The 24,815-nt window shown below is 39.1% G+C and overlaps 1 protein-coding gene across 2 annotated transcripts in view; it reads left to right on the top strand.

Moving 5' to 3' along the window:
- The window catches only part of TLK1 (tousled like kinase 1), a 193,640-nt gene that overhangs the window by 41,472 nt on the left and 127,353 nt on the right, over positions 1-24,815 (top strand). Inside the window, exon 1 of one of the 2 annotated variants that reach the window (XM_029226100.1) lies at positions 694-1,302. The exons of the other annotated variant lie outside the window; for it this stretch is intronic. Coding sequence (XP_029081933.1) covers positions 1,164-1,302 — 139 coding nt within the window. The 5' untranslated portion in view covers positions 694-1,163. Of the gene's footprint in view, positions 1-693; positions 1,303-24,815 lie in introns of those variants that run through there. 2 annotated transcript variants of the gene reach the window in all.

Below are 24,815 nucleotides of genomic sequence, written 5' to 3' on the forward strand. Positions count from 1 at the left end.
CTGCTAGACCACACATACAGCGCAGAACACCGGTAAAGATTTTCTTTTTTGGAAAACATTCATAAAGTTTTATTTACATCCCCCCCCAACTTATTTTCTTAGCTCTTTTATTCGATAATCACTCCCATTCTGTAGACGGGGAGAGGCACACCGGTTTTTTTGCACAGTACAGAGGGGCAAGAAAGACGCGACTCTCAACTTTTCAGTTCCATTTTGAGAAATGAGCACATCGAACTCCTGAGAAACGACAGCCCAGCGAGAGCAGAAGCATTTCTCTCCAGGCTGGGTGTGGGTCGGAAGCCAGGCGCGCTTCCGCGAGAGAGAAGGGGAGTCAGGTGGCAGCGGATCGGGCGCGGGAGCCAGTGCTGCGCGGCGGGGGCGCGTGCGGGATGCGCCTCCCTCCGGCCGGCTCGGGAAGGCCACCCCCGCGCACGCCAGTCGATCGGCCGGGCTCCCGAGCAGCGCTGCTATCCGCTGGTGAGCCAGCAGCGCCCGGCGCCCGCGTCTCCTCCCTCGCGCGCTCGTTCCCTCCCCAGCCCCCCCGCCCCCGCCCCCAACCCCTGGCAGTCCCTCCCCCAAGCCTGCTCCCGCGGCCGCCGCCGCCGCCGCCGCTGCTACCGGAGGCGCAGGAGCCTCGCGATAGTGTTTGCACAGGCGGCGCGTGACGCCGCCGCCGCCTGTAACTGATGCAGAGGTTACCCCGCCGCCTTAGCCGCCACCCACCACCCGCCGCCGCCGCCGCCGCCGCCACCCGGGCGACGCCGGGGGCCGACGCACTGCAGAGGTGCCGGCAGGTTCCGCCCGCGGAAGTCTTCTCTGCCGGCGCAGCCCGCGCTCCGCCTGCTCTCCGACCCCGGCCCCAGCGGGCGCCCCCTCGACACCTCTGCCGCCGCGCTCCTTCCCTCTGCCTCTTCCCCGGCGCGCCCGCCGGCTCCCTCACTTCTCCCCCTTTTCCTCCTCCCCGTCCCCTCTCCTCCCCTCACCTCTACCCTCCCCACCTCCCCCCTTCTCGGTTTCCTCCCCCATCCCCTTGAATCTCCCCTCCCTGCCCTCGCTCTCTCGCTCGCCCTCAGCGCGGCCCCCGCCATGACGGAGGCGGGTGCCGGTGCCGTTGCCGCCGCTGCCGTCGCAGGGGGGGAGTCGGGTTCCCAGAAAGTAGCTTGATGAGTGTCCAAAGTAGCAGTGGAAGTTTGGAGGGGCCGCCATCTTGGTCCCAGCTCTCCACGTCTCCAACCCCGGGCTCGGCGACGGCGGCCAGGTCCCTGCTGAATCACACGCCGCCATCCGGGAGGCCCAGGGAAGGTAAGCGCCGTCGCGCCCGCGCCCGCTCGCGGGCCTCCCCTCCTGCGCCGCGGTCCCTGCGCCCCCGCGTCTCCTTCCTCCGACCCCGGGGTGGGGGAGGGGGCGAGGTGGACTCGAGGCCTCCCGGCTCCGGGGAGGTAGTGCTCCGTGTGTGGGTGGTGGTTCGCGGGTGGCTGAGAAGACCGACGAGGGGGTGCGCGCTGGAGGGGCCGGAGCGAGGCGCGGCGCACAGACTCGCCTGGGCTTCTTAAGAGCCAGTCCTGCTGGGATGGGAAGCCTGACCCCGGACGCGAGCCCCTTTCTGCTCCATTTGCTAGTACACTCAGTACTCTTAACCTCCTGGCCTCGGGTCTCTGGTGGATTTTCCCTCTTGGTGAAGCATTCATCCTCGAGCCCCCTCCCCTTCCCTCGCGCACTCCTCCCCTAGAGGCGGTCCCCGCTCTGCGAGCTTTGCTGCCCAGGACCTGGAGGATGCCTCTCGTTTGCAGGGTCTCTGCCCTTTGCGGGGAGCCTCTGAAATTATCAAAGCCGACTTTGATCCCTTGCCTGGCCCCCTAGAGCAGTTTAAACGACAGACTGATTCGTGAGCAGGCTTTTAAAACCATCCCTCCAGATGGTTGCAACTTTGCTTCGCCATCATCTCCTGCGTGTTTGTGCGTTCTCTCTCTACTGCAAGTAGGCTACGGTTCTTTGACAGGGTCGTGGGTTTTGTGGGAAATATCTGCGTAAAGGTTACTGCAAACACGCACCAGATCGGTTACAATTGTTTTCTAAGTTTTCTGGCTTCTTGCATGCAAGTGTGCTGCCACCAGATGTAGCAGTTACACAGCTAGTAAGACATCGGAGTGCTTTTGACTAAAATTTCAACTTGCTGTATTTAACTTTAAGTATACGACATAAAATGAAATTTGGGAGAATTATGGGGGAAGAATAAATGTGCGTAGAATCACGTTTAACGCTCTTTTGTCTGGAAAACGTTTAGCGGTATTCATCAGCAATTGGTAAATGGGTTGTTCACAGCCGGTTGTGTCACACAGGGAGATTGTAGCCACATTTTCAGAAAAAACGTCTGGAAGTCCAGTAGTCTAGTGAATCCTTTAAAGATACCAGGAGCTTTGATTTATGCAGGAGTCGGTGGGATTAATTTATCTTGAAAATATCTGTCAATATTTACGACTCAGAGCCTTGACAGTTGTTAATCAAGTGGTTTGTGCCCTGAATCCAGTGGTTCAGGCACAGCATTCTTTGTCATTTTGTTCCTGTGAGCATGTGTGAAAGTGACAATAGGCTCAAAGATTGGTATGAATTTGCTCTGGAAAATACAGGGGAAGGTTTGATTTATGGCATCCATTAAGCATGTTGAATACATTGACATGACATTTCCCCTTTCCATCTCACCCCCAACCCTGAGTTCTGATTATTAGAAGATAAAAGTTTATTTATTGACTCACTCAAATTTAGTACACCTGGAGATTTTTCTTTTTGCATTTGAAAATTTGTAAATGAATGTTTTAAAATCTATTTTGTAAACAGAGCAGTTGGTGCTTTTAGCATGGTTTTACTTTTGTCTGTACTTTCATTAAGATGCTTAATGATAGTGTAATGAGTGATAGTAAATGATGGTCTTGGGAAAGACTCTCTTTTAAGGCTATATCTTTTTTTCATTCATTTCTTAAATATTTGCTGAGCCATTTCTGTGAGCTAAGCACTGTGCTAGATACTGAGGGCATAGTGTCGAATTGCTCATCTGTAACATCTGTAATTAATAATTTGGGGGCTGAAAAATCTAGATTGTGAGTTTCTGAGGTTACTTCAACTCTAGTTAAAAAATTTTCATACTATTCTGCAGTTTTTCAGGGGTTGGAATAATTTAGCTTGACCCTCCAAATAACCAGAAATTTTGTCCAGCAGTTTGGATTTTTATGTAACCAGAATAGTGTGTCTCTATTTACTAATGAAATAACAGGACATGCTTTTGTGGAAGTTATACTTCACACCCAAGTACCTGTATGGTGACAGTGGTACACTGCTTTTTTTGACCAACCAGGAAGTAAGTTAAAACTGTTAATTCTCTCTAGGATTATATATATTCATCTTGAAGCTACAGTTTCAGATTTCACAAACGCTAATAGGAATTGCATATATGAAGCCCTAGGTATCAAGATGGAAACATTTTCTTTTGAGTGTGATCCCAGTTTTAATTTTAACAAGTGCTTTGCATCTTTTCCAAGTAACATTAGTATGTTGTGTAAAGTGATGTAAATTGAGAGCTTTGATTGCTGGTGACTGATAGTAAGAACCATTACTATTAATGGAACTTGAGTGTATGTATCAAGGAGAGAATAAACTTTGTTTCTTTCTTTCTTTCTTTTTTTTTTTTTTTTTTTTTGCAGTACTCGGGCCTCTCACTGCTGAGGCCTCTCCTGTCGCGGAGCACAGGCTCCGGACGCGCAGGCTCAGCAGCTATGGCTCATGGGCCCAGCCGCTCCGCGGCATGTGGGATCCTCCCGGACCGGGGCACGAACCCGTGTCCCCTGCATCGGCAGGCGGACCCTCAACCACTGCGCCACCAGGGAAGCCCTAAACTTTGTTTCTTGAAAAATGGAGCCAATTAAATGTAATATATAATAGAAATTTTTAAACTTAAAAGAGATACACACATATGTATATGTACATATATAAAGTTACATATGTGAAGAACTCCTTTTAAGCAAACTTTACTTTGAAAATGGGCTATTTTCAAAGTTGTTCCATAAGTATCTATAAGCCTAACTCATAAGATTTAGGAATTTATATGATATAGTATAGACTTCTTTCTTCCCTCGGAGTGCCAAAGCTTTTCCTTTATCAATCTTAAAATTCTCTGAGAGGTGCTCAGCAGTGTAGCTCTAGATTTCACATTGGGTCTTTTAAACCTGTGGCTAAATTCCCTATCCCACCTTATCTTCTAATCTGTGAATAAGGATGTGGGAAGTTAAGAAATTAAATTTTCAAATAAGGTCAGGTTTGTTGGCCGAGGCCGAGGAACCTGGTGTGTGTACTGGCTAGATGAGCAGGTGTTTTTTTTGCATATCAATACATAGGTACTTTTGAATGGGTTACTGCTAAGAGTCAAATAAATGGTTATACAAAAGACTTGGCTTTTCTGTTTCATCTTGCCAGATATGAATAATTTGCTTTACTTTTATATAAATAATGAAAGTAGTTTGGTCAAAAAGATAATATTGCAGTTTAAATAAACTTGCTCTCTGTTTCCATATTTACAGACTGCATCCTTTAGACAGAAGAGTTACAGTATTTGACTCCAGATGATTGAGTAATACCTGTAGGGAGATGTTAACAGTTAAATGTACCAGATGGCCCTTTAATTTCTTGAAGTCACCTGCTGGAGCAAGACAGGGTTGTATGTTTAAGGATTCTAGCTCATGAATATATAGATATGTGGTAGGTGCCTCCCTTACAGAGGCATATGTACATATTAGAGGAGAGAGGGAAATCCAAGATAGAAGTCTGTGAATCTGCCCCTGAGAAATAGGCTGTGCTTTAGCCTTTTTGGTCTCAGGACCCCTTTACTCCCTTAAAAATTATTGAGGAAGAGATTTGGTTTATGTGGGTTATGTCTATTGATATTTACTATATTTGAAATGAAATAACTTCAAAAATATTTATCTAAAAATAACAATCTGATTACATGTTAACAAATTTTAAAATGAAGATAGTCTAAAACAACAACTTTAGTGAGGGGACTTCCCTGGTAGCACAGTGGTTAAGAATCCGCCTGCCAATTCAGGGTACACCGGTTTGATCCCTGATCCGGGAAGATCCCACATAATGCAGAGCAACTAAGCCTGTGCGCCACAACTACTGAGCCTGCACTCAATGAGAGCCTGCATTGAACCTGCACTCAATGATAAGCCCACGCACCGCAACTAGAGAAAGCCCGCGCACAGCAACGAAGACCCAATGCAGCCAAAAATTAAAACAAAAACACGCTTCAGTGAGGCTGGTGGCATTGTTTTATATTTTTACAAATCACTTTAATTTTTGGCTTACTAGAAGACAGCTGGATTTTCTTCTTTCAGTCTGTTGAGATATATTTTGATTGAGGCATATGAAGAGAATCCAACTTCACATAGATATGTAGTTGCAAAAGAATTAATTTTTTTTTTTGCGGTACGTTGGCCTCTCACTGCTGTGGCCTCTCCCGTTGCGGAGCACAGGCTCCGGACGCGCAGGCTCAACGGCCATGGCTCACGGCCCCAGACGCTCCGCGGCATGTGGGATCTTCCCGGACCGGGGCACGAACCCGTGTCCCCTGCATCGGCAGGCGGACCCTCAACCACTGCGCCACCAGGGAAACCCAAAAGAATTGTTTTAATAGTCTTTTTGGAAGTTATTCTTTGATATTACACCAAAATTCGACAAGTGGCAGTTTTTTTAAAGGTACTTGTGATGTGGAAGTACATTTTATCCCGGAAGTGTCTTCAGGACCCACAAGAAATCTGTGGACCATACATTTAGACTAAAGAAGACACTAAAGGGTGGGAAAAAGTATAGCTGTTTTCAGGCATTTCAATCACATAAATTGAAGAGAGAATGTGTTCATTATGCTGTTATAGAAGATGGACCAGCAGGTGAAAGTTAGGAAGGCGCAGAATGAATTCAGTATAATTTATTGACAAGAATTTAAAAACTGTATAACTACTAGACTTGGCCAGCAATGAAAGAACTGCTTTAAAGAATCTAAAGCAAACTACGGAGACTTTTTTGGGGGAGCTAGAGATAAATTCTGTAGATTCTTATTTTGTGTGCTATTAGATTAAGTGACTTAAGGTCCCATCCAGTTAAAAATTGCAAACATTCTGTGATCCTTTGAAAATTCGTAAATATAGTTAAACTGTACTTACATATCCATGAATGTTTTTGAATATTCTCTTAAGTCAGTAGCATGAAACTATCATTGACTTTATTACTCTTTTGCATTTTTATTGTGCTTTTCCTCTGAGGATTTTTCTGTATTTTCTGGAATCAACACTGTCAGTCTTGAAATCCTGATGAATTCCCTGTGAAATATAATAAGCTCTGAAGACATTTTAGGGAATCAGATGCTGCTTACGATACAGTTTAGTAGAGTTGTCATATACTTGGGCACAGAATTTTAGAATGCTGTGGGGGGCTGATTTTCAGTTCAGAAAGAGAAACTGTCAGCAGTCTGTATAGTCCTTCATTTGTAATTGTGTATGTGATTTCAGAAGTAATGTGTTTAATCTAATGGTTTTAAAGCTAGAGAGCCTGAAAAAAGGATGCATGAAGGCAAAGCATTTAAATTGATCTCTCTTGAATTTAAAAATGCATATTAAATAAAACCAGAACATAAAGTGAAGAATTTAAATTCTCATCTTATTGAGAGAATTATGCATGTAATGGCTATCATTACCTATAGCAATTCATATTTTAATTTAATATGGAACATAATGTCTTCTGTGAGGTGTATTGAAATGTTAGATTTTAGGTGCTGGGAAGTCAAGGTTAAACTCCTATAACTTTCTTGGGGTCAACTTAAGTGTAAGTGTAGTAAGTGACACAGCTTGAGACTTCATGTATTTCTTGCGTTTAGACTTAAAGCTCATTTTCTATAGAAGAGCCATAGGATTAAGTCATTTAGTTTAATAAACTCCTTCATGCTCTTTAATAATTTCCAGAAATCTTAGAATAATTTAGAGGAATGGTGAAGTAGGAGAAGTAGTATGGTAGAGAAGAGAAAGTGCATTGATAATTGGAATCCAGGTGTAGTCCCAATTTTGCCATTAACTAACTGGGTGACTTTGGGCAAGTTGCCTATCTCTCTGCTTCAGTTTCATAAAATGAGAATTACAGAGCTGAAAGGGACCTTGGAAGCAAATGAATCCAAACCTCTCATTTTACAGATGAGGAAACTTAGATAATTTGCCCAGGCTTTTACTGTAGGAGAGGTGGGACCAAGATTCAGTTTTCTGACTTTCAGCTTAGTGCTTTCTCCATTATACTTTGTGGCTCCTTTTCATCTGTAAAATGAGGGAGTTGAATTCGAAGCCTTCAGAGTTCTCTAACAGCTCAAAAATATTATTCGTTTGACATTAGCACTAATTATAATTTACTGGAGGAAAGTTTGTAGCTTTTATTTATTGGTGAGAAAAATGTTTCTTGAAGAAGCAATGTGACCTTTTCAAGGTTATGTTATAATTTGTTAAGAGAAGATACTCATCTTCATTATTACCAAAAGATTTTTAAGTTTATTTATGAGCATGGTAAGCAGTAGTATGCTAGGTGATCTTGTCTTTTTAATGATCTATATTCTAAAATACTGTTATGAATATATTAAAAGCTGTGTAAATTACATAAATAATAATGTGGTGCCCTGAAGTGAAGTAACTAGGTGATTGTTTCTCAGAAATTATTTCTAGGGTGTTTCCCCCCGAGTTAGATTCCTCTGCTCCTTAGTGTCATATAGGATTGTCTATTTCATAGCACCTTTGTCATACTACCTTTTATTATAGTTTTATTTTTTTGTGTACTAGACAGAAAGGTCTTGAATTCAGAGACTATGTTTTGTTCATTTCCATATTCTCAGTGCGTAGTAGGATGTCCTCTGGAGCAGGGGTCCCCAAACCCCGGGAGACCGCTACAGCTGTGGTCTGCAGCCTGTTAGGGACCTGTTAGGGACCGGGCTGCATAGCAGGAAGTGAGTGGCGTCGAGTGAGCAAAGCTTCATCTGCTGCTCCCCGTCGCTTGCATTACCTCCTGAACCATTCCCCACCCCTGTCCGTGGAAAAATTGTCTTCCACAAAACCGGTCCCTGGTGCCAGAAGGTTGGGGACTGCTGCTCTATAGAGGTGGCACCTAACAAAAAGTTTTGTTGAAGATCTGTTAAAGCTTTTTTTTTTTTAAACGGAGTGATTATATACTTAATATGCATGTATTTCAGACCCAGGGAGATACTCATTTTAGTAATTCATAGGCAAGTTATATTTTAGAGAGTGATAATGGGTAACAATAATAGCTAAAGTTTATTGTTTGTACATGTTAATTCATTTAATTCTCGTAACTCTGTGAGGTATATACAATTATCATTCTCATTTTACAGATGAGGAACCAAAGCACAGAGAAGTAAAGAAACTTGCCCAGTATGACACAGAGTAGTAAATGTTAGGGCTGAGATTTGAATCAAGTCTGCATTTTAACCACTGGGATATATTGCCTAAGATATGGAAATTTAGTTTTGGGTAATTTCTTAGTTTTTCCTTAAGATATTTTAATTTACTAATCAATCAGTCTTTTAGGCTCATTCAGTTTACTGGTAAACTTTGTCATTATTATTTTTTTGCATGAGTTTTGTATGTATGTGGAGATAAGATTAAAAAGAAGAAAAATCCAAAACCAATTTGTACAGATCTTACGTTTCATGGAAAATGTTAGAGGTATACTAATGAAAAATCTTACTTTCATATTTAATAATTAAATTGGGATGCCATTTATCTTAATATTTTGACTTCATAAGCTCACCACATCAATAACAAATAAACATTAGAATTTGAATGGAGAATTTTTGACTGTCCATATAGGAATAGTCCACTTATTGTGGAGGGTTTTAACCTGGTGCATGAGGCTCTGAACAAAATTGAGATGGTTTAGTGGCAGATGTTTGAGTTTTATTAGTATTCAATATGGCAGGGAAAGGAAGCTTGAAGCTTAATCTGATTCATCTTATAAGAAGTATTTTTTAAAACACTTAAAGCTTTAATTACCTTATTGCATACAAAACAGATCCCTTGGTAACATGTATTATTTAGTGTATCTAATGAGAGAAAGAATTTGAAAGGGTTGATAGGAATTCAAAGCATGATGTAGAAAGATGCAGATCTGAAATAGGTGGTAGGTTGTGAAACTTAAATCTTCTCAATGTGGCTTCGCTATTAGGTTTGAAATTTTGTGAATTTCACGAAGACAGGTTATACCTCTATTTAAGTTAAAGTGCTTGTATGCTACAAAGATGCAGTGCAAAGCCAAATATGAGTGGTTTTGGGGGCTGACATAATATTTGTTCTCCTTCATTTATATGGATTATTAAGAGTTCGTTCTGCTCATAAATTTGTACCTTTCCCTGGAAACTAGTTTAGTTGGAGAAATGACTTCTAGGTTTAAATTAAACTTTAACCTGGTATTTGCTGGTATTGTGTTTAATGTCATACATTGTGATTTCAGAATTCCACACTTGACACTATGTATGTGCTTCTTGTCTGATGGTGAATATGGTGCCTCTGGAGAAGGTCAGGGGGATTTGTATGAGGCCGATCAGATTCATCCTGTCTTTCATGAGACCTGAGGCATGTTTTTATTTTTTTTTTTTTTTTTTGACAAATAGGGTATTTTTGCTTTTTTAAAAACATAGTTTTTCCTTTTTCTGTGCACAGATTTTAAAAAACATCAGTGAAGTTACATGGTTTAGTTAACTTTGTATATATATTTTTGCTTATCTCATTTATTTAAAAGATACATATACTTATTAATGATAGGACTTGTTCTAGGCACTTTGTAAATAGTAACTCATTTACTTCTAACAGTCATGAAGTAGGTACTATTGTATCCCTATTTTACAGATGAGGAAATTGAGCCACAGAGAGGTTAACTAACTAACCCAAGGACACATAGAGAATATGTAGCAGAGTCAGGATTCAGACTAGGCTCCTGAGTGCATGCTCTTAACTGTTATACTATTCTGTTAGCATTATTCCACTGAATTTTAACCACAGGGATACTGAATGGATGTACTCTAATTTACTTAGTTAACCATTCTTCTTTTGGTAGTGCATTAGTCATGATTCTTTTGCTTACCTGTGATAAAAACTTAACACAAGTTTTGGTAAGTTAAAAAAGGAATTTACTGGTTCACGTAACTGGGAATTATATGTGTGGAGGAGGATGGAATGGCTTTGGAAACAGCTTAGATCCAACATCTCAAATAATGTCACTGAGCCTCTTGACTCCATTTCTGGGTTCTCCTAGCCTCTTGCTTCTGGAGCCCAGTCACATACCTTTGGCTTAGCAACCACACTTGACAGACAAAACTTTTTCCTAATGTCCACATGTCACTTCTGGGTTGATGCTGATGTATTATGATTGTCAGTTCCTTAACCAGTCACTGGTACCTGGGAGATGTACAGCAAGGTAGCCACTATGGCTGTAGGTAGAGTGAGTTGGGGAATCCACAGAAAGCCATGATTGACGGACCACTGAAGGTCACACAAATTAGGTGAATGGTAGTTTTCCTGAGGAATGGATCATGGTGAACAAAAACATCTTAACTACCATAGTTAGTTATTTAGGTTATTTCTTTTCTTTTTACTTTTACTTTTTGGCTACAATAGATATTGATATAATATCTGTGAGTAAAAGCTCCCCCCACCCCCCGAAGAGGATTCCCAGTGATGGAATTATCAGGGCAAAAAGTATAAAACAATTAAAGGCTTTTGATAACTATTGCCAAATTATTATTTGAAGAATTGTGTTCCACTCATATAGCAGCAATGCGTGAGATAGGCATGTATTTTTGAACCAGGCGGGGTTCACCTCATCCTAGGAATTACTGGGCTTAAATATTATTAACACAGTGCCTTGCAGTTAACCAAAGGGTTGCGATCTTCATACTGAACATGTATCTAATCCAATTTATCAAATGCTTTATTATATTTTCTCCGGGCATTTCTCTCACTATTTAAAAATTTTTCATTTTATAGTTTCAAACAACAAACCCAAAAGGCTAATGAATGGCAGTCCTCGGCAAGCTCTTGGCCCCCTACTTCTCTTTCCTATCAGTGTCTCCTACTTCTCTGACCTAGTTGACAGCATTGTACTTAGTTTTTTATACTTAGATATTGGTACCTTATGTTAGAAGCATTATTATGTAGAAGTAGTTACAAGCACGTATTTGTTAGATCCGGATATCAGTTTAGGTTTTGCCACTTACTGTAGTAAGTTACTTAACCTCTCCATGCATCTGTAGATTTTCTTTCTTTCTTTTTTTTTTTTAAATGCTTTTTTTTTTTTTTTGGCCATGCGCCTTTCGGGATCTTGGTTCCCCGACCAGGAATCAAATCTGTGCCCCCTGCAGTGGAAGCGTGGAGTCTTAACTACTGGACTGCCAGTGAATTCCTAGGTTTTCTTGATTGTAGGATGAGATAAGAGATAGTAACTATTTCATAAGGTTGTGAGAATTAAATGAGAAATTTGTGGCGTGTTAACAAGTCAGTATGTGTTAACTGTTACTATTATATTTAGATACAAGGATGCTTTAGAATTAAAAATTTTTTCTTCTTTGTTTCAATGTCAAGAATAGGGAACAAGTACCATCTGGATTAAGATCCTTATGACCAGAGTACACTTGACATACATAGATTGTCTCCCTGGCTTGTTGAAGAATTCTAGCAGGGTTGTGTATGACAGAGGCAGATTTCAAGTGATAATCATAATTGTTAGTCTCATTTCTTTTCACTATATAATATTGTGGTATTTATTATACATACAATTTTTCTTCCTTTGATTTATTTCTTTATTTTACATTTTAAGGATTTGCTTTATTGGGCAAAAGGGCATGAATTTTTTAATGTCATTTAATGTGTATTGTCACTATTGTTTTCCCTATGGGATAACCAGGATTTTAAAATCTGTTATTGCTTCTCAGAAGTGAATCAATTGTCAGAGCTTTAGAGTTTTATAGAAACCTTATTGGCATAGTTTGTTTATTCATTCAGCAAGTATTTTTGGACCTGGAGCATAGCACTGGGTAAACAAAGGTATGTAAGATATAGTCCTTGTCTCCTAGGAGCTTGGGCAGAGTCTAGTGAGGAAGACTACAATTCATAACATGTAATTTATACTTAAAAAAAAAAAAACACTTTGTGGGTCAGATAAAACAATTTGTGATGCCAATTTCAACTTCTGATATAAACAGAATTATTATGTAATGTGGTTGTAGCCTATCCTATATCAAGGTGTTATATTCATTGGTCATTTGGTTGCTAGAAAAAAACTTTAGCAAAACAAATTTATTATTAGAAGGATATAGGGCTGAGTGTCTCTTAGAACCCATTTAGGTCTCAAGGGGACTGAACTAGAAACTGGAAATTCAGGAACCACAGTAGCACTATTCTCCTGTGGATCATAGAGCAACCCTCTCCAGTGCTGTGAAGGAAAGTTTTTTAAAAAGGAAAAGTGGGAAGGAAGGAAATCGTATTTCTGTCAATAGGTATGAACAGAGTATTCCCTAGAGAAGGGAATTAGACAGTTTTCCTCCAGTTTAACTATTAAATGTTATCATTTTGTTTCAGTTGGTATGTCTTGATTGCTAGTGAGATTGAACTTAATATTTATATCAAAAGCCCAGTCTTTCAAAAATTATTACTCTCTAAAGTTCAAGTACTCTAATTTTACTGTGATTCAGTTGATTTTATTTTTTAATGTTATATGGTGCTTTACCTTTCATTATTGTATCACAATATTAATACATACAGAAAATGCACACGATAAATAATGCTCAGTGAATTACTATAAATCGATGTAGGTAACGACCACTCAGTTAAGAAATAGAACATAGGCAGCATTTCAGAGCTCTCTTCCTGCATTCATCAGCCATTCACTACCTTCTCCCTTCCCTCCAAAGCAATCACTATTCTGACTTAATTATGCCTGTTTTGAATTTTATATAAACGGACTCATACAGTATATATACTTTTTCTAGCTGCTTTTGTTTCATGTATGTTTTAGAGTTTCATCCATGTTAATTCCTGTAACTGTTGTTCACTTTCATTGCTCTATAATATTACTTGTATGTGTATACCACAGTTTATTTATGCAATCTGTTGATAGATGTTTGGGTTGTTTCCACTTCTCTATTATGACTAATAATGCTGTATGAACATATTTATACCTGTCTCTTCATGTACTATTAATTTCTGTTGAGTATATACCTAACAGTAAATTTACTGGGTTATAGGCTATGTGTGTGTTTGCCTTTAGTAGATACTGCCAGTTTCCCAAAGTGGTTGTAACAGTTTACATTCCCATGAACAGTATATGAGAGTTCCCATTGCTCTACACCCTCACCGACAGCTGGAATTGTTAAAATTATTTATTTTTGATATTCTGGTGGATATGAGGTGTTATTTGTGGTTTTAATTGTCATTTCCCTGATGAGTTCAGAGGTTTACCATTTTTTCATAAGTTTATTGACTTTTGGATATATCTTGTGAAGTACCTGTTCAGATCGTTTGATCAGTTTTCCTTTGTGTTGTTTCTCTTTACAAAAATAAAAAATTAATTGAAGAAATTCTTTTTGTATTTTGGATTCTTTTCGTATTTTGGATAAGTACTTTTTTTATTAACACCCTTCCCCAGTTCTGTGGCCTGTTCCCCCACTCCATTATGGTATTTAAGAAGTATCTCAATACATGAAAAATGTTTTCCTATGTTTTCTCTTTTTTAATATAGGCATTTACAACTGTAAATTTCCCTGTAAGCACTCAATTAATTCACCATGTAAGTTCTTTTTCTTTTTTGTAAAATGTTACAGTATATGCTGATATATTACACAAGTTGTAAAACACGCAATATAAAAATTTGCAAAGGTTAATAACTAAATTAACAATATTTACAAATCTTTTTTTTGAATTTTAAAATTTTATTATACAGCAGGTTCTTATTAGTCATCCATTTTATACACATCAGTGTATACATGTCAATCCCAATCGCCCAATTCATCACACCACCACCGCCACCCCCCACCGCTTCCCCCCCTTGGTGTCCATACGTTTATTCTTTACATCTGTGTCTCAATTTCTGCCCTGCAAACCGGTTCATCTGTACCATTTTTCTAGGTTCCACGTATATGCGTTAATATACGATATTTGTTATTCCCTTTCTGACTTAATTCACTCTGTATGACAGTCTCTAGATTCATCCACGTCTCTACAAATGACCCAATTTTGTTCCTTTTTATGGCTGAGTAATATTCCATTGTATATATGTACCACATCTTCTTTATCCATTCATCTGTCGATGGGCATTTAGGTTGTTTCCATGACCTGGCTATTGTATATAGTGCTGCAGTGAACATTGGGGTGCATGTGTCTTTTTGAATTATGGTTTTCTCTGGGTATATGCCAAGTAGTGGAATTGCTGGGTCATACCGTAATTCTATTTTTAGTTTTTTAAGAACCCTCCATACAGTTCTCCATAGTGGCTGTATCAATTTTCACTCCCACCAACAGTGCAAGAGGGTTCCCTTTTCTCCACACCCTCTCCAGCATTTGTTGTTTGTAGATTTTCTGATGATGCCCATTCTAACTGGTGTGAGGTGATACCTCATTGTAGTTTTGATTTGCATTTCTCTAATAATTAATGATGTTGAGCGGCTTTTCACGGGTTCCTTGGCCATCTGTATGTCTTCTTTGGAGAAATGTCTATTTAGGTCTTCTGCCCATTTTCTGATTGGGTTGTTTGTTTCTTTAATATTGAGCTGCATGAGCTGTTTATGTATTTTGGAGATTAATCCTATGTCCATTGATTCATTTGCAAATATTTTCTCCCATTCTGAGGGTTGTCTTTTCGTCTTGTTTATGGTTTCCTTTGCTGTGCAAAAGCTTTTAAGTTTCATTAGGTCCCATTTGTTTATTTTTGTTTTTATTTCCATTACTCTAGGAGGTTGATCAAAAAAGATCTTGCTGTGATTTATGTCAAAGAGTGTTCTTCCTATGTTTTCCTCTAAGAGTTTTATAGTGTCCGGGCTTACATTTAGGTCTCTAATCCATTTTGAGTTTATTTTTGTGTATGGTGTTAGGGAGTGTTCTAATTTCATTCTTTTACATGTAGCTGTCCAGTTTTCCCAGCACCACTTATTGAAGAGACTGTCTTTTCTCCATTGTATATCCTTGCCTCCTTTGTCATAGATTAGTTGACCATAGGTGCATGGGTTTATCTCTGGGCTTTCTATCTTGTTCTATTGATCTATATTTCTGTTTTTGTGCCTGTACCATATTGTCTTGATTACTGTAGCTTTGTAGTATAGTCTGAAGTCAGGGAGTCTGATTCCTCCAGCTCCATTTTTTTCCCTCAAGCCTGCTTTGGCTATTCGGGGTCTTTTGTGTCTCCATACAGATTTTAAGATTTTTTGTTCTAGTTTTGTAAAAAATGCCATTGATAATTGATAGGGATTGCATTGAATCTATAGATTGCTTTGGGTAGTATAGTCATTTTCACAATATTGATTCTTCCAATCCAAGAACATGATATATCTCTCCATCTGTTGATATCATCTTTAACTTCTTTCATCAGTGTCTTATAGTTTTCTGGATACAGGTCTTTTGTCTCCCTAGGTAGGTTTATTCCTAGGTATTTTATTCTTTTTTGTTGCAGTGGTAAATGGGAGTGTTTCCCTAATTTCTCTTTCAGATTTTTCATCATTAGTATATAGGAATGCAAGAGATTTCTGCATTAATTTTGTCTCTTGAAGCTTTACCAAATTCATTAATTAGCTCCAGTAGTTTTCTGGTGGCATCTTCAGGATTTTCTATGTATAGTATGTCATTTGCAGACAGTGACAGTTTTACTTCTTCTTTTCCGATTTGGATTCCTTTTGTTTCTTTTTCTTCTCTGATTGCCGTGACTAGGACTTCCAAAACTATGTTGAATAATAGTGGTGAGAGTGGACATCCTTGTCTTGTTCCTGATCTTAGAGGAAATGCTTTCAGTTTTTCACCATTGAGAATGATGTTTGCTGGGGGTTTGTCATATGTGGCCTTTATTATGTTGAGGTAGGTTCTCTCTGTACCCACTTTCTGGAGAGTTTTTATCATAAATGGGTGTTGAATTTTGTTAAAAGCTTTTTCTGCATCTTTTAAGATGATCATATGTTTTTTATTTTTCAGTTGGTTAATGTGGTGTATCACATTGATTGATTTGCATATATTGAAGAATTCTTGCATCCCTGGAATAAATCCCACTTGATCATGGTGTATGATCTTTTTAATATGTTGTTGGATTCTGTTTGCTAGTATTTTGTTGAGGATTTTTGCATCTATATTCATCAGTGGTATTGGTCTGTAATTTTCTTTTTTTGTAGTATGTTTGTCTGGTTTTGGTATCAGGGTGATGGTGGCCTCATAGAATGAGTTTGGGAGTGTTCCTTCCTCTGCAGTTTTTCGGAGGAGTTTGAGAAGGATGGGTGTTAGCTCTTCTCTATATGTTTGATAGAATTCACCTACCTGTGAAGCCATCTGGTCGTGGACTTCTGTTTGTTGGAAGATTTTTTTTTTTTTTTTCTGTACGCGGGCCTCTCATTGTTGTGGCCTCTCCCGTTGCGGAGCACAGGCTCCAGACGTGCAGGCTCAGCGGCCATGACTCACGGGCCCAGCCGCTCCGCGGCATGTGGGATCTTCCCAGACCCGGGCATGAACCCGTGTCCCCTGCATCGGCAGGCGGACTCTCAACTACTGCGCCACCAGGGAAGCCCTGTTGGAAGATTTTTAATCACAGTTTCAATTTCATTACTTGTGATTGGTCTGTTCATATTTTGTGTTTCTTCCTGGTTCAGTCTTGGAAGGTTATACTGTTCTAAGAATTTGTCCATTTCTTCCAGGTTGTCCATTTTATTGGCATAGAGTTGCTTGTAGTAGTCTCTTAGGATGCTTTGCATTTCTGTGGTGTCTGTTGTAACTTCTCCTTTTTCATTTCTAATTTTATTGATTTGAGTCCTCTCCCTCTTTTTCTTGATGAGTCTGGCTAATGGTTTATCGATTTTATCTTCTCAGAGAACCAGCTTTTAGTTTTATAGATCTTTGCTGTTTTCTTTGTTTCTATTTCATTTATTTCTGCTCTGATCTTTATGATTTCTTTCCTTCTGCTATCCTTGGGTTTTGTTTGTTCTTCTTTCTCTAGTTCCTTTAGCTGTAAGGTTAAATTTATTTATTTCGGATTTTTCTTGTTTCTTGAGGTAGGTTTTTATAGCTATAAACTTCCCTCTTAAAACTGCTTTTGCTGCATCCCATAGGTTTTGTATTGTCGTGTTTTCATTGTGATGTGTTTCTAGGTATTTTTTGATTTCCTCTTTGATTTCTTCAGTGATCTCTTGGTTATTTAGTAACGTATTGTTTAGCCTCCATGTGTTTGTGTTTTTTACATTTTTTTCCCTGTAATTGATTTCTCATCTTAGCGTTTTGGTCAGAAAAGGTGCTTGATATGATTTCAGTTTTCTTAAATTTACTGAGGCTTGATTTGTGACCTTGCGAAGATGTGATCTATCCTGGAGAATGTTCCATGCGTACTTGAGAAGAAAGTGTAATCTGCTGTTTTTGCATGGAATGTCCTATAAATATCAATTAAGTCTCTATGGTCTCTTGTGTCATTTAAAGCTTGTGTTTTCTTATTAATTTTCATTTTGGATGATCTGTCCATTGACGTAAGTGAGGTGTTAAAGTCCCCCACTATTATTGTGTTACTGTCAATTTCCTCTTTTATAGCTGTTAGCAGTTGCCTTATGTATTGAGGTGCTCCTATGTTGGATGCATATATATTTATAATTTTTATATCTTCTTCGTGGATTGATCCCTTGATCATTATGTAATGTCCTTCCTTGTCTCTTCTAACATTCTTTATTTTAAAGTCTGTTTGATATGAGTATTGCTATTCCATCTTTCTTTTGATTTCCATTTGCATGGAATATCTTTTTCCATCCCCTCACTTTCAGTCTCTGTGTGTCCTTAGGTCTGAAGTGGGTCTCTTGTAGACAGCATATGTGTCTTTTGGTTGGAGCATTTAATCTATTCACATTTAAGGTAATTATTGATATGTATGTTCCTATGACCATTTTCTTTATTGTTTTCGGTTTGTTTTTGTAGGTCCTTTTCTTCTCTTGTGTTTCCCACTTAGAGAAGTTCCTTTAGAATTTGTTGTAGAGCTGGTTTGGTGGTGCTGAATTCTCTTAGGTTTTGCTTGTCTGTAAAGCTTTCGATTTCTCCGTCAAATCTGAATGAGATCCTTGCTGGGTAGAGTAATCTTGGTTGTAGTTTTTTCCCTTTCATCACTTTAAGTATATCATGCCACTCCCTTCTGGCTTGTAGAGTTTCTACTGAGAAATCAGCTGTTAACCTTATGGGTGTTCCCTTGTATGTTATTTGTTGTTTTTCCGTTGTTGCTTTCAGTAATTTTTCTTTGTCTTTCATTTTTGCCAATTTGATTACTTTGTGTCTCGGCGTGATTCTCTTTGGGTTTATCCTGTATGGGACTCGCTCCGCTTCCTGGACTTGGGTGGCTATTTCCTTTCCTATGTTAGGGAAGTTTTCGAGTATAATCTCTTCATATATTTTCTTGGGTCCTTTCTCTCTCTCTTCTCCTTCTGGGACCCCTATAATGCGAATGTTGTTGCGTTTAATGTTGCCCCAGAGGTCTCTTAGGCTGTCTTCATTTCTTTTTATTCTTTTTTCTTCTGTTCCGCAGCAGTGAATTCCACCATTCTGTCTTCCAGGTCACTTATCCGTTTTTCTGCCTCCGTTATTCTGGTGTTGATTCCTTGTGTATTTTTCATTTCATTTATTGTATTGTTTATCTCTGTCTGTTTGTTCTTTAATTCTTCTAGGTCTTTGTGAAACATTTCTTGCATCTTCTCAATCTTCGCCTCCATTCTTTTTCTGACGTCCTGGATCATCTTCACTATCATTATTCTGAATTCTTTTTCTGGAAGATTGCCTATCTCCACTTCATTTAGTTGTTTTTCTGGGGTTTTATCTTGTTCCTTCATCTGGTACATAGCCCTCTGCCTTTTCGTCTTGTCTGTCTTTCTGTGAGTGTGGTTTTTGTTCCACAGGCTGCAGAATTGTAGTTCTTTTTGCTTCTGCTGTCTGCCCTCTGGGGGATGAGGCTATCTAAGGGGCTTGTGCAAGTTCCATCCCGTAGGTTCTGATATGTTGTGTTTTTGTTTTTATTCATTTCAAGCATTTTCTAATTTTCCTTTTGTTTTCTTCCTTTGACTTATTGGTAATTTAGGAGTATGTTAATTTCCACATATTTGTGAATTTCCCAAATTTTCTTCTGTAATCGGTTTCTAATTTAATTCCATTGTGGTCAGAGAACATACTTTGTGTGCTTTCACTTATTTTAAATTTGTTGATTCTTGTTTTGTGGCCTAGCATATGGTTTCTCTTGGAGAGTGTTCCATGTGTGCCTTAGAAGAACATGTATTCTGTTGTCGAATGTAGTATTCTCTAGATGTTTTTTAGGTCTAGTTGGTTTATTGTGTTTGTTTTCTATTTCCTTTTTGTTTTTCTGCTTAGTTCTATTTGCTATTGAAAATGGAGTATTGAAATCTTCCAGCTAGTTTTGAATTGCCTTTTTCTCCCTTTGTTTCTGTCAGCTTTGTTTCAAGTATTTTGAAGGTCTGTTATAAGGTACACATATGTTTATAATTTTAATGTCTTACTGATGGATTGACCTTTTGTTATAAAATGTTTCTCTTCATCTCTAAAATTATTTTAGAAGCTGATATTAGTATATCCACTTCAGTTCTTCTGTGGTTGCTGTTTGCAGGGTCTTTTTCCATCCATTTATTTTTATCCCATTTGTGTCTTTGGATCTAAAGTGTGTCTTTTGTGGACAGTATTTAATTTGATCTTGTTCTTTTTTAATCGATTCCCACAGTCTCTGCCTCTTGATTATATTGCTTAGTCCGTTCACATTCAATGTGTTTGTTATGGTTGGATTTATGTCTGCCATTTTGCATTTTTTTTTTTTTTTTTTTGCGGTACGCGGGCCCCTCACTGTTGTGGCCTGTCCCGTTGTGGAGCACAGGCTCCGGACACGCAGGCTGAGCGGCCATGGCTCACGGGCCCAGCTGCTCCGCGGCATGTGGGATCTTCCCAAGCCATGGTTCATGGGCCCAGCCACTCCGCGGCATGTGGGATCTTCCCGAGCCGGGGCACGAACCCGTCTCCCTGCATTGGCAGGTGGACTCTCATCCACTGTGCCACCAGGAAGGCCCTGCATTTTGTTTTCTCTGTGTCTCATGTCTTTTTATCCTTCTGTACCTACGTTACTGTTTTCTTCTGCATTGAGTATATTCTATTGTAACATTTTAATTGCTTTTGTTATTTTTAATTTTTTTTGAGTTATTTTCTTAGTGATGGCTCTAAGTTTACGTTATACATCTTATCAAAATCTGCTTCAGATTTACACTAACTTAATTTAAGCAGTATATAGAAACTTTATTCTTTATATAGCTCTACTCCATCCTCCCTTTTTTTTGTTATATATGTTGCTATATGTTACCCCAGAATAAATTGTTATAAATATTTTATATGATTTATAGTCTTTTTTAAATAAACTGAGATGAGAAAGGAAAACCCCTTTATCGTTTTTGTACTGACCTTATGTATTATTCCTGGTTCTCTTTATTTCCTCATGTAGGTTTTTTTTTTAATCTTTACTGGAGTATAATTGCTTTACAATGTTGTGTTAGTTTCTGCTGTATAACAAAGTGAATCAGCTATATGTATACATATATCCCCATATCCTCTTCCTCTTGTGCCTCCCTCCCACCCTCCCTATCGCACCCCTCTAGGTGGTCATAAAGCACTGAGCTGATCTCCCTGTGCTATGCAACTGCTTCCCACTAGCTATCTATTTTACATTTGTAGTGTATATATGTCGATGTTACCTCATGTAGATTTGATTTATACCATATGATGTTATATCCTTACTCCAATAAAGTTTGTTTCCATATGTCTCCTTTGTGCTGTTACTGTCAAATATATTTTGTTTTCTATGTTATAGACCCAACAATACAGTTATATACATGTTGTATGTGTAATTGCTTTTTAAATTAGTTAAGGGAAGAAAGGAGAAGAAATATGCAGTTATGCTCTTTACTAGTATTCATATTTTCTCATTTGATTATTTTGTGTAATTCCTATTTTTCATTGATATTCTCGCTTGATGAGACATTGTAATAATACCTTCCTGTAATTATTGAAACATGATTTCCTTTAGTTCTTTGAACATATTTATAATAGCTGCTTTAAACTCTGTCTGATGAATCCAACATCTGGGCCCTCTCAAAGTCATGTGCAGTCTCCCTGACCACCAGAGCTGATTGGTTTTGGCCTTGTTTCCTTTGCCTCTTTCCCTGATCTCCCCATTAAGCTTTTGGCTGGTCTGCCTCTATTGCTGTCACCGCCAGCTGTCAGCCTCCACTGACTGCTAGCTTATTGCTCTGTTGTTTTCGCCGACATCCCAGGGCATAAATTGCTCCATAGATTGATTGCATTAAAGTCAGGTCTCTGCAGAAGCGAAGTGTTGCCAGCCTTTGAGACTTGTGCTGCTTACCTTGAGGAATCTTACTGCCTTTTTCTTTGCCTCGTTCTCTCTGTTAAACTTCTAGCTGGTTTGTAGCTTTGCTTGTTGCTACTACTGTTGTGGAACTACCTGCTTCCTTTTAGTTATTCACCTCCAGGATCTCCATAGTTTTGGACATTGCCCTTAGAAATGAGGTTCCGCCCAGTCTGTCCTAGTAAAGTCATTCTGTCAGGTGGGGTGGACAGAGCTTTCTGTTCCTAATGGTCTACCTTTTCCCCTGGGAAGAACCTCTGCCTTGCCTCAGTGAAATTAGGGTCAGAGGCAAGGAGATCACTTCTCTTGAAGTGACACCCACTCTAGGAGTAGTGTGCTGGGCAAGGAGAGTAAATCCAACTTTCATCTTGCCCCTCCTGGTAAAGAACTTCTGCCTTATGAGTGAGGAATTGGGACCTAGTGTTTTTGGCCTACTCCACCTGGAGAAGAGCTTTTCTGCCTTATACGTGGGGGATGGTTGGATGGAGGGACCCCTGTTCTTTTCATCCAGGACTCCCTGGCATGGAGTTTCTGCAACATGGAGCTGGAGGGTGCAACAGTTGAGAGATGCCAGCAGCCTTCCCCTACTGGGGTGAAATTTTAGTCCTAGGCTGGAGTGTGGGAGCTCCTGTAGCACCTGTCTGGTGTAGAACTTCTGTCACCCTGAGTGGAGGGGTGTAATTGGGAGTGGCTTATGGCCCATATGTCATGGATACTTGCTGTTCTCACCTCTGTTTAGTATGTTTTCTTGAATAAATGTTTTTCCATTTGCTGTGTGCCCTTAGGACAATTTTCAGAGACATTAAATGGTTGGTTGTTTAAAAAATTTTTTTTTCACTAGTTAAATCGTTGTGTTACTGGAGAAGTGGTCCACCGAGCTCCTCATGCCACTATTCCTAAAGTCCCACTCTCCGGTATTATCTTTCAGAAGCTTTGTTGTTATTATGCTTTTCATATTTAGATCTGTAATCCTTCTGAAGTTGATTTTTTTCTGTGTGGTGTGAGATGGGAGTAGGTTTCATTTCCCTGTGAGTGTCCTGATGTCCCAGCACAAATTGCTGAAAAGAATTGTTCTTTCCCACTGTTTTGCAGTGCTACCCTTTTTTGTAAACCAAGTGTCTGTGCCCAGAAACAGGTCAGTTTCTAGGCTCTATATTCTGTATTATGTTTGTCTGTTTTTGTGCTGGTATCATATTTTCTTAATTACTTTAGATTCATAATTAGGTTGATATCCAGTAAATCAAACTTCCCTGTTTTTTGATAGGTGGAATTCTAAAGATGTTTTCCCAACATTTCTGTCCAAATTGTTCAGTTGAATACTAACCTAGGAAGTGCTGTGAAGTGATTTTGCAGATGTAATTAAAGTTACTAGTCAACAGACCTTAAAATAGTGAGATTATTTTGGTGGGTCCCATATAATCACACAAGCCCTTAAAAATAGAAAAGTCAGAAGAGAAGAAGGCAGAAGAAGGAAGCAGAAGAGGAAAGGGGCAGAAGGAGAGGTCAGAGGGATTTGACTCAGAAGCAATGAAAAGAACTTGACCTGCTGTTACTGCCTTTGGAGGGGGACCATGAGCCAGGGAATGTAGGGAGCCTCTAAAAGCTAGACTAAACCCCGCTTGATGGACAGCAAGGAAATGGGGACCTCTGTCCTGCAGCTGCTTGGAACTTAGTGTTGCCAACATCCTAAATGAGCCTGGGAATGTATTCTCTCCTAGAGTGTCTAGACAGGAACACAGCCTGGCTGATACCTTGATTTTATCCTTGTGAGACTCTAAGCAGAGAACCAGCTGAGCCATGCTGCACCAAGATTTCTGACCCATAGAAACTGGAGATAATAAATGGGTGTTTTAAGCTGCTAAGTTTGTAGTAACTTGTTATTAGGACAGCAATAGGGAATTGATATACACTTTATTGATTTTCTTCAACGTTGCCTTGGCTATTTTTGGCTAATTTCAAAAACCAAACAAATAAACACATCAATCTGTTGGGGGTTTCATTGAGATTACACTGAATCTATTAATCATATCTTTATAATAATGAGTGTTATAATTCATGTATATAGTGTATTCCCTTCATCATTTTAATAATGTTTTATAATTTTCTCTGTAATAAACTTGCATAATTACTGTTGCACTTTTAGATGTTTTATTTTTACTTTTTGATGTTATTGTAAATAGGATCTCTTTTTAACTTTTATTATTTTCTATTGCTGATATGTAGAAATCCAGTTAATTTTTGCATATCGACTTGGTAACCAGCAACCTTGCTTATAATTCTGATAATTTATCTCAGCTAGATTCATCTTCTATAAACATACGACCTATGAATGATAATTTCATTTTATCTTTTCCAATCCTTATACTTAATTTGTTTTTCCAGCCTTATTATAGTGACTGTGACCTCTAGTACAGTATTGAATAAATTGGTTATAGTGGGAATCCTTGTGTTGTTACTAATTTTAGAAGTGGGGGGAGAATTTTTCAGTATTTTACAATTTATTATATGGCTCTTTTGGGTCTATCCTTTCTCAGGTCAAGGAAATTCCTGTTACTAGTTACTAATTTTTTTGTTGTTTTGTTCAAATCACAAATGGCTGTTGAATTTTATCAGATGCTTTTTCTGCATCTATTTGAACAATCATTTAACTTTTTTCCAGGTTTTTTTTTAAATGTGATAAATTATTTTATTGCTCTTTAAGTATTAAACCAACCTTGTATTCCTGGACTAAACCCAATTTAATTGTGAGCTATAATTTTTTTTTTAACATCTTTATTGGGGTATAATTGCTTTACAGTGGTGTGTCAGTTTCTGCTTTATAACAAAGCGAATCAGTTATACATATACATATGTTCCCATATCTCTTCCCTCCTGCGTCTCCCTCCCTCCCACCCTCCCTATCCCACCCCTCCAGGCGGTCACAAAGCACCTCCCTGTGCTATGCGGCTGCTTCTCCACTAGCTATCTACCTTACATTTGTTAGTGTATATATGTCCATGCCTCTCTCTTGCTTTGTCACAGCTCACCCTTCCCCCTCCCCATATCCTCAAGTCCGTTCTCCAGTAGGTCTGTGTCTTTATTCCTGTCTTACCCCTAGGTTCTTTGTG

Source organism: Monodon monoceros, unplaced genomic scaffold (assembly GCF_005190385.1).
Source record: "Monodon monoceros isolate NGI ecotype Baffin Bay Population unplaced genomic scaffold, NGI_Narwhal_1 Super_Scaffold_16, whole genome shotgun sequence".
NCBI classification, from domain to species: Eukaryota; Metazoa; Chordata; class Mammalia; order Artiodactyla; family Monodontidae; genus Monodon; species Monodon monoceros.